The 12,436-nt window shown below is 41.3% G+C and overlaps 2 protein-coding genes across 3 annotated transcripts in view; one reads left to right on the forward strand and one right to left on the reverse strand.

Moving 5' to 3' along the window:
- Nucleotides 1–10,623, reverse strand: part of atad5a (ATPase family AAA domain containing 5a) — a 59,262-nt gene extending 48,639 nt beyond the window's left edge. The window contains 7 exon segments of the mRNA XM_073026450.1: nucleotides 83–167; nucleotides 1,356–1,497; nucleotides 3,464–3,616; nucleotides 4,846–4,936; nucleotides 7,204–9,008; nucleotides 10,030–10,112; nucleotides 10,341–10,623. Of these exon segments, the coding sequence (XP_072882551.1) occupies nucleotides 83–167; nucleotides 1,356–1,497; nucleotides 3,464–3,616; nucleotides 4,846–4,936; nucleotides 7,204–9,008; nucleotides 10,030–10,077 (2,324 nt within the window). The 5' untranslated portion in view covers nucleotides 10,078–10,112; nucleotides 10,341–10,623.
- Nucleotides 10,624–10,815: 192 nt separating this feature from the next.
- The window catches only part of crlf3 (cytokine receptor-like factor 3), an 86,616-nt gene continuing 84,995 nt past the window's right edge, over nucleotides 10,816–12,436 (forward strand). Inside the window, exon 1 of one of the 2 annotated variants that reach the window (XM_073026454.1) lies at nucleotides 10,816–10,928. The gene's annotated coding sequence lies outside the window, so the exon portion shown is untranslated. The remainder of the gene's footprint in view (nucleotides 10,929–12,436) is intronic. The other variant, XM_073026453.1, reaches the window with a different exon arrangement.

Here is a 12,436-nt window from a genome sequence, read left to right on the forward strand (position 1 = left end):
ATTAGTGTAGGAATAATGGAGTAAATGGCCACCTCCTGCTGTCTAGGGAAAAGGTACACACAGAGCGAATAAATGCACTTACCTGCTCTCATCAATAGTGATAGGTTCCAACGGGTGAGCTTTGACCACCTTTTTAGCTAAAAATATGGAAGCAACTTTGATGTCTTCTAAATCAAAACAAAAATCATAATCAAACCAGTTACCCAAACAATTAAAACCACATTTTTGAATACAACAAATGGGAAAAACTCACAATCACAACACAGTTGTAAATGGGGAGAAATTAACAACATCCCCCATTCAATTTACGAACAGTTGTGCTGTGACATTTGACTCATGCTACGAATTTAGAAACAGGGACGTCTGGCAGTAATTTTAGAGTAGCTATAGCACAGAAGGAGGCCAGTTGGCCCATTGCACCAAGGCTGGATGTACCATTGTTATTCTTCAGTCCCATCTCCCCAGGTCGTTCTCTCTTGAAGGCCACAATGGAGTGTGTCTCCACCAGAGCTGCAACAGTATAACTCATATTGCACCACACACTGGGTAAAAGCTCTTCCTCGTGACACTAATTAACTCGCTTCCCATATATTATATACTTCTAGTGTTGGGGTTTCCAACCTGGGGTCCACAGAACCCTCAGTTAATGGTAGGAGTCCATGGCATAAAAAAGGTTGGGAACCCCTGCTCTAGTCTGTGATCCCTCCACCCACTATTCTCAACTCAGACCCCTTCTGACTTTATATACTTCTATCAAATCTCTCCTTGGCCTTCTCTTTAAAGAAAAAAGGATCCAGATTCACTAATTCATCCTTACAACTCATCCCTCAACCCAAAAATTTTTCTTGTAAACATTTTCTGGACTCTCTCATTCTTTCACATCCTTAATTTAAAATTAAAATTGTAAAAATAGATTAACGCCAAGAAGAATGGAACTAAAATTAGTGGGATGAAATAAAATGAGATCTGCTTTAAGAATTTGAAGAGCAGTTAATGGGACAACGTCTGATCTTTACCATTTCAGTGCAAGTCAATCTACTTTTGCAAACTTTTACATTTTTTTTAATGAGAGTTCACTTAGTTTCTCATAATCTTTTCTTGTGGACAAACTTTGAATCTGTACTAGCCAGACTCCAATCACACTTACGCCACTTTTCAATTCCATTCCTCCAAGAACATCAGCTCCATTCATTCAGTCTGAATTGTAAGGATTTATGTTATGGTTTTATATAAATGTAACACCCACGGATACATACGAAGCTGACCCTCAATAAATTACCACAAAGGATGTTCCACAAGGAAGGGAGTGCATGAAAAAGTAACACCGTGAAGAGTAACAGATTACATGCACTAACCTGTTGTGTTCTTGGCTGCTGGTGCACCCAAACTCTTCCCTAACACGTCACTCAAATTTGTCAGTTTCTTGGGCTTCTTTTCATTTAGAATTTTACACGATGAGTTGCTTTCTGTACTTGAATTCAAGTTAACTGAAAGGTTCTGAAAAAAAAGGAAGTGATAAGAATATGGTGTCACTAAAATTACTGATACACCTGAGAGTGATCGGTATATCTATATGAAAACTGCACTCCACTGAGCTGTATTCACCCACAGTATTTTCTTCTTTGTGATAATCAGCATTTGGGAATCTCAGCAATAAGCTAAATACTACAAATATTAACTTAAAAATGAAATTTGTCACAAGGATTTTAAAGATGAGCTTACTTATCACATGTACTTCGAAACATACGGTGAATTGCATTAACGACAAAAAAAGAACGAGGATTGTACTGGGGCAGCCTTTAAGTGTCGCCATACTTCCGGCACCAACAGAGCATGCCCACAACTCACTGACACTAACCCGAACCTCTTTGGAATTTGGGAGGAAACCTACACAACCACAGGGAAAACATACAAACTCTTTACAGACAGCGGTGGAAATTGAACTCTCATCTTACAACCGGCGCTGTAAAGTACTGCGTTAACCACTATGCTATCATGCTACCAAAATACTTGAAGAGCATGAAACAGCATGGCCACGTAGTTCTGCTGCCTCACAGGTTCAGTGACCCGAGTTCAATTCTTACCTCTGGAGTTGTTTGACCTGAGTTTATACGTTCTCTCTGTGACCTGGGTGCTCTGGCTTCTTCCCATTTCCTGAAGGTCTGCTTATTTGTAGGTTAACTGGCCACCAGATTCCCTTAGCAGAGATCAGTTGCAGGAAAATCAGGTGGTGTTAATGGTCACTTTCAGGACACAGGTTACAGGAAAAGTAAGTACAAGAATTGGTTGCTCTGAGAACCAGCAGAGTCTAGATGGCTTAAGGTATGTCATAATGTAATAAGAATTATAAAATAAGAACCATGTATTTAAGGAATGGACTCGCTTCCCAGAATTATTTCCAAAATTTCTTCGACTCTGTCCTACCATGTCAGCACTATTTACGTAGAAACCTACAGCTTAGGGTAGCACATTAGTGCAGCAGCTAGCGAATCACTTTACATTGGGGCTGGGGTTCAATTCCCATCTCTGTCTGTACGGAGTTTGTAGTCTCCCCATAACCAGACAGGATTCCTCTGGCTGCTCAGGAAACCCACATTCTCAAAGACGTACGAGTTAGGGTTAGTGAGTATGAGAATGCTAAGTTGGTGCCAGAAGCATGGCCACTCTTGTGGTTTAACCCCAGCACATCCTTGGACTGTTGGTCGTAGTTATAAATGGCACATTTGACCGTATGTTTTTAAGCTAGTCAGACGATTAAAGCAGGTCTTCAATCTTTAAAAATATATTTATCTCAAGTGATATTACATGTGTCTGACTGGAATCAGTGTGACAGGAATCAAAATATTTAGGGGGGAAAACAGTGTCAATTTTCAATTTAAAATTTGAAGACTGAAATCTGGTTCCTTAGAATACCTTCCAGTAATTTATTTACTTCTGATGTCAGACTCACCAGCCTATAATTTCCTGGACTATTCCTAGAGCCTTTCTTGAATAACAGAACAACATTCTCCCCGCTGGGCACCAGAAGCATGGCGACACTTGAGGGCTGCCGTAGCACAATTCTCTTTTTTTTGTTAATGCAAATAACACAAATCATTGTATGTTTCGATGTACATGTAAATTGTCTTCCAATTCTCTGGCTTATCTAAAAATTTTTAAAATGGGGCCCCTGCAATTTCTGAATCAGCCTCACAAAAGGTATGAGGAAACACCTTGTTAGGCCCTGGGGACTTATACATCCTAAATTGCCTCAAGACCAAAAGCATCTCTTTCTCTGTAATCTGTATCTAGTCCAAGATCTCACTGTTGTTTCGCCTCAGTTTTATAGACTCTATGTCTGCCTCCTGGGTAAATACAGATGCAAAAATTCCACTTAAGATCTCCCCATTCTCTTTCAGCTCCATGTATAGATGACCACGGTGATCTTCATGAAGACCAATTTTGTCCCTTGCTACATTAGTACCTCAGTCCCAGGAGATTTTCCATCATTTCTGGCTTGCTGTCGCGTCGACCGCCTCAGTGGTGTAATGGTTTCAGGATTATTCCTGCACTTGTTCTGTGCTTTGGCGTCTTCAACCACTCTCTTTGCTTCAGCCAAGTTCTTGGATCTGTATACCTGTTTGATAATGGAATATATTAACAATTAGAAAAATACAAATGAGAAGTTTTCACAATGAAACTTTATCTATTACTACCTCAGGAAACTTTAATGGAGTTGCTTTAATCTGTACCACACAAAGGCATGCCAGCCAATAGTGCACAGGATGCCTCTCACAAATAGTAATATTGCACTGTCCATATAATCTGCCTTTTATTGAGAAAAGCATATTAGTAAAGGCAATGCGGATAGCTTCCTACCCCAAGGTGTGTCCACCTGAGAACACAGGCATGGTTTTAGTTTAATGTCATATCCAAAAGCAAAACTTCTCTCAGTTCAGAATTCAACTGTGCTGTAAACTATTATTTGAATAATATCTTCAAATTTCCAGTGGACCTGAAACCACAATCATGCAGTAGAATAGCATTTTGTGTATCCTGAGATTGAGGTTCAATTCTCACCACTGACTACAAGGAATTTGTATGTTCTCCCCGTGACCATGTGAGTTTCCTCCAGGTACTCTGGTTTTCTCCTGCATTCCAAAAACATACAAGAGACTATGCAAAAATCTTAGGTGTATATGTAATGAAATTAGTTTTTTTCAGCTGTAGTAGTACAGTGTAAAACATAAAATTACTACAGATACTATGCAGAAGTCCTAGCCATATATATGTGCCTAAGACTTTTGCACTATACTGTATCAGGTTAGGGTTAGTAAGTTCTAGACACACTACATTGGCTCTGGAAGCATGAAGCAGGTCTCGGACTGTGTTGGTCATTGATGCAAACGATGCATTTCACTGTATGTTTGGATGTGCAGTACACTTGACAAGTGAAGCTAATCTCTCACAATCTGCTAAGTAGAGTGAGTGATATACAGTGATACAACAGATCAAATAAAATGGAATTCACAAGCACAAAACAAGCAAACCGAGCACATGGTCTGGTGGTGGCAGCTGCATACCAATCCTATATCAGACTAACCCTGATTGGGTTACACTCTACTGCTAAAAGGCTGATTGTGCCTATCTAACCGTGGACGCATAATAACTACTCTAACATTCTGAAAATAATAATCATAATTCTAAAAATCTAACCATATTTTGATGTATCATTTCACGCAGGCTGAATCAAAGTGAGTCTTAAAGGACAAGTGTCAAAGGTTGCAGCATAGTTCACATTTGCGCACATTGTTGTCTACATAGACCATAACATTAAAACTATGTTTGTGCAAAAACTACAAACACCTGGTTGCTCTTGGGGGTAAAATCCAAATTCTCATCCACTCCTCTGACTCCTTCAGCACTGTTCGACTGAGAGAGCCGCGTAAACTTCATTCTGAAAAACCAACACATAAATTATTCAAAAACTCGTTCACCACTATACTCATGCTTCATACCAGAGCTCCAATATTTGTGTAAATAAGCCCAAGCCTTCTATGAAAGTGCACAGTATTTACCACACAGAAACAAGTCATTTAGCTCAACTGGTCTATGCCAGTGAACGCTCTCTTCAAGCATTTAAGTTTACGGTCATCCAATCACACACGTGTAAACAGCTAAACAAAACATCGTTCCTCTGGGACAAAGGTACAAAAGACAGTACAGACAGCGCATAAAATATTAGCAGAATAATATCAATCGAAAATAAAAATATTCTGTAGATGTACAAATTAACAAAGTGCCTATACAACTGTCTGGCACTGTCGTAAATAATGTGTACTGGGCGGTAGCAGGGTGTTCAGAAGACTTATGGCCTGTGGAAAGAAGCTGTAACCTAACCTTCCAAAAAAAACATAAAATCTTAAGACATAGGAACAGTATTAGGCCATTCGGCCCATCAAGTCTGCTCCGCCATTCCATCGTGGCTGATTTATTATCCCTCTCAACCCCATTCTCCTGCTTTCTCTCCATAATCAAGAACCTATCAACCCCCTGCTTTAAATATTACAGTACTATAAAATTGTATTAGCTTGCAATAGTTATTAACAGGATAGTTTATACCGTGGTGCGCTTTTGAATCTTTTCATGGCATCTCGGCAAGGGTCTGAAATTTTAATAAGTCAAAACAAAAATTAAATTATCAAAAATCATCGCTTTTTGTATCAGCATCCGTCGGCCCAAATGGTTAACAAAACACAAGCAACTGATACTATTTAAAACTGTTCATACTAAGCATGGTGTAGTGTCTAATAGCCACACTGGTACACATGTCTGACTCTAGTTGCCCCAATTAAGCGGCATAGTGTCCCAAATAAACAAAGGGAATCCAGGAGACTTTCTTGATCAGTTTTTGTTCCAAGTAAACAGCTTCCCTGATTAACCAATGTCCCGATTAACCTGAACCCAATGTACATAGGAAAATGTCGAAGCCATTTGGCCCCTTAAGTTTGTTCAGCCATTCGATGATAACACTATCATCAGTACTCCACAAGTGATCATTGCCTCAGCTTCCTCCCCAATTACAAAGCCATAAAGAAAACTCAACTTCAAATTTATTAACTAAAATACATTGCTTCAAGATGCAAGAGACTGCAACAACTGAAATTCAGTATAAATAAAGACCCCAGCCAGCAGGTTAAGCAGCACTGTAGTGCCTGTATACAGACTTAATCAGTTTTATAAAAACCTACATTCATTTCCATCAATGCCATGTCTGGAAAATAATAGTTAATAATAACAACTTTCAATCAAAAATACACTGCTCCTACAATATCTTCTTCCTTGCAATCCTAATTCTTAGAAGAACGGGGTGGGGGAATCTCAATGAAACCTATCAAACATCGAAAGGCCAAGATAGAGTGGATGCGGAGAGGATGTTTTCTATACTGAGGGACTCAAAGACCAGGGGCACAACCTCACAACACAAGGACGCCTTTTAGAATGGAGATGAGGAGGGATTTCTTTAGCCAGAGAGTAGGGAATCAGATGAGGTGATGTCATCAGGTATATTTAGAGGTTGACAGGTTCTTGATGGCTGTGGAGATTAAATCATTGGGTGTACTTAAAGCAACGGTTGATAAGTTCTTGATTAGCAAGGCCATCAAAGGCTACAGGGAGAAGGCAGGAGAATGAGGGATGGTGGAGATAATAAATCAGTCATGATGGATTGGCACAATGGGCCAAACAGCCTAACTCTGCTCCTATGTCACATTTTTTTTTTTAAAAAACACTAATTCTATGCCTCCATCAGCATTAAAGAAATTCTAATTTGCTATAACATAGCTGCAGCTGTCAACAGGATTTACAATAAAACTATACAGCATAGAATCAGGCCCTTAGGTCCAACTCATCCATGCCAACCAAAGGAATCTCTTAATATCAAATTACTCCAAAGCAGTATAATCTTTCAGAGAGATACAGTCAAGACCATGATGATGTAAATATTTGGAAAGTTAAGATAGAAGTTAATATTTGGAAAGTTTTTGCACTGCAGGGAATTAAGGGATCTGGGGAAAAGGCAGGTAGGTGGAGCTGAATCCACAACCAGATTAGCCATGATCTCATTGAATAGCAGAGCACACTTGATAGGTTGTCCCTAGTTCTAACCCAATTTCCTTCGGGATCAATAAAGTATGTCTGTCTGTCTAATGTAAAACACTTTACCTGAAAGGACTTTGATTAGGGGTGGCAGGAAGCATTTCTGCTTTGTAGAGGCTGTTTTCTTCTGAAGACCAATGTGCGCGCTTTGGTGTTGACACATGGACTGGGGTACCCAGACTATCCACTGCAATAGGCTTACTTGGAGTCAGGCCATAGACACAAGTATCTCTTTGCTGTCTAAGGCTTTGCCGCGTAATTCTGCAGGTTTCATTCGATCGGGTTGTTGCTGGATCAATATGCATCGATGGTTTTGGGTTTGCAGCGTACTCTTCAGATATTTTCACATTGGAATCAGCTTGCTCCCCTTCATTATCAACTAAATTTATACAGTCTGCTTTCCCATTGTCCTGGGGACATTTCCTGCTTTTTCTTTTTTTCTTTTTCATGCTTCCAGAGTCTTTTACGTTCACCCTACAATCTTTGCTGGCTTGGGTTGACATTGCAAACTGGACAGATTCCTCATTTTCCTTCTCTTGGCTGGGCTTGTCACTACCTTCCTCTGCTGCCAGACTTGGTGCTGCTAATCCTTCCTTTGAGCCCCTTGGCTTCCGCACCACCTTCTTGACCCCATTTTTCACCAGCTCTGCAGTGAGTGGTTGCCTGAAAGCACTCATAAACTGGTCCCTTTCAGCACGGCTGCATTTGGTCTTCACAGGAGATTTCTCAGCTGTGTCCAACACAGACAGCTCCAGCTCTTCCTCTGCTATCACAACATTGGATCTTCTGGGGGGACCTGGGTCAGAACCCTCAGCAGAATGTGGGCCAGCTTCTTGGATTTCAGCAACCTCATCTTCAGGGTCCATTTTTTTACGCAGAAAGATTGATGCTATCTTCTTCTGTTTTACTTTGGAAGTGCGAGGCAAGGTACACACATCATTAGTGTGAACTTGGACGTGGACAGTCATGGTTTTGGGAGATACTTGCTGAGGGACTGTTAAATTTGTGCTTTCTCTGAGGCTGACACCCTGGACTGTTTCAGATTGGATCCCAGCTCCTTTCTCAGCCAAAGCCTTTGTACTCTCTTGGTTCTTCATAAATTCCTCATATGATACAGTAACAGTGCTATTGTTCAGGGAACTTGTCTCTTCAGCAGTTGGCTCTACATTTTCCTCACTGAGATGTGTTCCCTCATCTTCAATTACCACAATCTGGGAAGCCACAGAACCTTCATTACAGCAATCTTGCTTAGTCTTACTCTCAACATCTGATTGTCCAGAAGAACCCACCTCTTTCCTTCTAACCCTTTTCTTCCGCGTTTTCTTCAATGGGTTGCTACATAAATAGTTGGTACTTTCTATTCCCTTTTTGATTCCAGTTGCTGTTTTCCTTCGTGCTGTGGTATCAAGATCAATGGAAACGTCATCTTTGTTGTCTTCAAACAGCTCCTCACTCTGTGCACAGAGCTGAGCAATCAGTGCTGCTGTATCACTGCCAAGAACCCCAACCATGGACCTCACGCCGTCCAGTTCTGCAGTACTCAAGTTACTGGTATCGCTTATTTCAACCACCTCATTGCAATCTGAGGCCGAGAGTCTGTTGTTTAAATTAACCCTTTTACTGGATCGTTGCCTCTTTGGAGTTAATTCCTTACTGTTGCTCACAGATAATCCTGCGGAATTCTTTCCTTCCCGTTCAACAGAGTGTGAAGCAGTGTGTTGCCCACTTTGAGTTTTCTTGAAGTAATCGAGTATGTTGCTGGATTTGGGTGATGGGGAGGTTGTGTCAATCGATTTGGAAACTGGTGAAAAGTAGCTTGTGATTGTGTTCGTGGGGGAATCCTCAACATCTTTCCTCTGCTTCTTACAGGGCTGCAAAATAAACATTAACACTAATAAATTGTAATATTTAACAGCACATTTCATCACCTTGATCAGCAATATTGTTAACAGAAAGTTACTGTCCAGTTGATAATTAGAACAGCACATGATCCAAAAATGTAAAACTTTTGCTCTGACAGGGAAATCCCACATTCTAGTTACTTATTTCTGTTAACTTGCTCAATTGTTTATATTAGTAAAGCAATAAATCCAAATGTAAACATATTCACATAAAGTTCCCTTTCCCGCACAAATGATAATTTACACAGACTCTGAAGTGGATGAGGCAGACAAGAGACTCTGGCACAGACGGGTGCAGGTGTTTGACAGGATGGGTAGGGAGAAAGTTTGGTAGTGTACACACAAAGTGCACTGCAGATGCTGTGGTCAAATCAAGACGTACAAAAAAGCTGGATGAACTCAGCAGGTTGGGCAGCATCCGTTGAAAGGAGCAGTCATTTCAGGTCGAGACCCTTCGTCAGGTAGTGTGCTCCTTTTATCATTTACTTGGATCTCTTTGTACCCCTAAGACATGGACTCAAGTTCCTCAGTGTCACCCCAAATACTAATTTTCCATTTTAAACATCTTTGGACGTCAGTGGGTATGTTAAGTAATTTTCTAAGGCAGTACTGGGAATTGTCAAATTGTTTCTTCTGTTTACCTTGACGAAGGAGCATAGAACAAAGTGCCTGTTTTGGGAACCTGGTGTTAAGCATTTAAGCCTGACCATCTAACGTTCATGTTCTTTCCAGTCCAATACGGTGTGCTAGGGATGTTGGCTTGGGAAAGAATGCTGACAGTGGATCACTTATCCTGTCAATGGATAAGGAGGATCTTGGACAGGCATCATTGATGACATTTTATCCATACTTAAGTACCCATTGCAGGTAATTCTACCGTGTAATAAACAGGCAATATTAATAATACTACGTTCAAAAATATAAAATACACTATAACCTAGAACACTTAAGGATATTTTTCATAAAGATCAACAAAATAATAGATTCTCACAAGATCATATTCCTCCACTGTATCGGCCATAGCAAGAATCCCAACCATATCAGCAATCTTCTCCCCCTTGTCACTTTAGAAACCTGCAGAGTAAAAGCCAAGAGCATATGACAAGTGTAACGCGATTATCCGTTTAGGAGCACGAGAATCAGTGAGAAATACAGATATTAAAACTGTATCATGCTGTGTGTTAAGTTATCAAATGCTGCGACTTCAACGGACGACAAAGAATCGAGACCTCTTTGTGAACAAAAAGGGGGCGCGAACGAATACTGACAGATTAGAACTGGAATGGAAAGCCACACGCTTACCTTTAAGAGCCTTGGGAGGGAAGGGCGTAGACCCACATCGCGTTGCCCCCTCACATTTACGGCGACAGCTGGGCCCACCGAGGAGAAGCCTCCTCTGTTGGCCGTTAGAATAAAAAGGAAACGCCGTCAGTTGAATTCAAGACTCATTTTTCATGGACGACATGTTTTAAGATGAGATTTCGGCTGAGACAGATCCTTTCCCCCCTCCCCCCGTTCCACCCCCACGACACGGGGGTAAAACTTCTTTGAAACAGGCGCCGAAAGCGTTTCGGGCCAGCGAGAAATGGCGCCAATCTACCTTGCCCTTTCACCCTCCGCCAAACCGACCAATCACTTCACGGACCCATGGACGCCTGCCAATCAAGAACCAGTACCCGCCTCCATTACCGCCCCCAAGTGCTGGCCTACTCCGCCCTGAGGTCGGGATAAAATCACTGATTGGATTTTACTGCTTGTCAATCAGGGATTGGTTCGGGTTTGATTGACGTGCATGGAGGCGGCGGGGCCTTGGCTCATCCTGTCGGGCGCTCTCCCCGGGCGTGGGGTTTCTTTTCCGCTTTGCTCTTAGCATGAACTAATTTTGAAGCGGTAAGTCTCTTAAAGTGTTTTGGTTTTTTAAAAATTGTCGATGGACGAAATGTTAATATTTAAGTGTCTCTTTAATTTTCGGTGTAGCAAGTCGCTGGCTAGATTGACTGATGCAGGGACAACTCTGAGGTAACTTCAAGGGAAAACTTCCTATCCACAGCGTTGATTTATTCCCCGTTGCGCGTTGTCCTTCACTGATTTCTGAGCTTCAACCTTTTCCCCCCTGAAGTTTGTGCTATAATTGAGCGAAAGATTTGTATTTCAAATTTGGCTTTCCCCACACTGAGACGAGTTTTTTTCATTCTGCGAAGCCCCTCACGGTTTTAATGTAAAATGTGGCTGCTATGTACGTGCCAGCTTCTGTGGTTGTATAGAGAAGAGTTTACGCAATTAATTCACTGCCGGTTTGCCGTATCCACTGTAGTTACCCATCCAGACTGTTCTGACACCACTTCCTAAACTCATTTCGACCTTCTTGTGGCATCGTGTTGCAGTTGTAAAAACATTTGGTTAAACCGCACTTAAAAGTACCGTGTACACTTCTGGTCGCCACACTACAGGAAGGATATAGAAGAATACAGTGCCAAGGAGACTGACCAGAATGTGTTCTGGCATGAAGGACTGTAAAAGCGAATTGTCGATATTCCCACCGGAACATAGAGGAGGGACTATAGATGTTTATAAAATTATGAGGGGGTTGGATTATCAGAATCGCTTTTCCAGGGTAGGGGCATCCAGAGTTGCAAGTCAAGTTTACGATGAGAAGGGAGGATTTTAAAGAGGATCCGAGGGGTTAATTTTCACCAGAAGGTGGTAAGCGGCTGAAATGAGCTGTCAGAGTAGGTTATGGAGGCAGATATTATTACGATGTTTAGAAGATGTTCGGATATGTACTTGGATAAGAAAACCCGAGAGGGACTTTGCCTCTAAAATGGGCAGGTGGAGTTAGGGTAGATAGACATCATCATGGCTGCGAGCACAATTCTTGTGGTCTGACACTTTGGATATTTCCCTGAGTTGCACACCGCCCTCAAAGGGCAGCACGGTGGTGAGCGTAAAGCCTTGAAGTGAAAGTGACCCAACTTGAATCCTCGTCATTGCCTTTGAGGAGTTTGTGCGTTCTCCCTTCCCTGCGATGGTGTGGATTTCCTACAAGTGATCTGGTTCCTTCCATATTTTAGGGTTAACTAGTAAATTGTAGGTCAGCTATATTGGTGCTGGAAACAAAGCAACACTTGAACACTAAGTCAAAATGAATTGAATTAACTTTATTTCTTACATCACATACACCGGGAGTAAAAATCTTTGTTACGTCTCCTTCTGAATGTGCAAATGATAGTCATTTGTAATAGTATGTACAGTAAGATATACAACAGAGCCATCAATATAGCTTGGAAATACAATTGTGTCAGCATGAATTAATCAGTCTGATGGCCTGGTGGAAGAAACTGCCCTGGAGCCTGTTGGTCCTGGCTTTAATGCCAGCGATGCATTTCACTGTGTGTTTT

This window comes from Hemitrygon akajei, chromosome 22, assembly GCF_048418815.1.
Source record: "Hemitrygon akajei chromosome 22, sHemAka1.3, whole genome shotgun sequence".
Lineage (NCBI taxonomy): Eukaryota > Metazoa > Chordata > Chondrichthyes > Myliobatiformes > Dasyatidae > Hemitrygon > Hemitrygon akajei.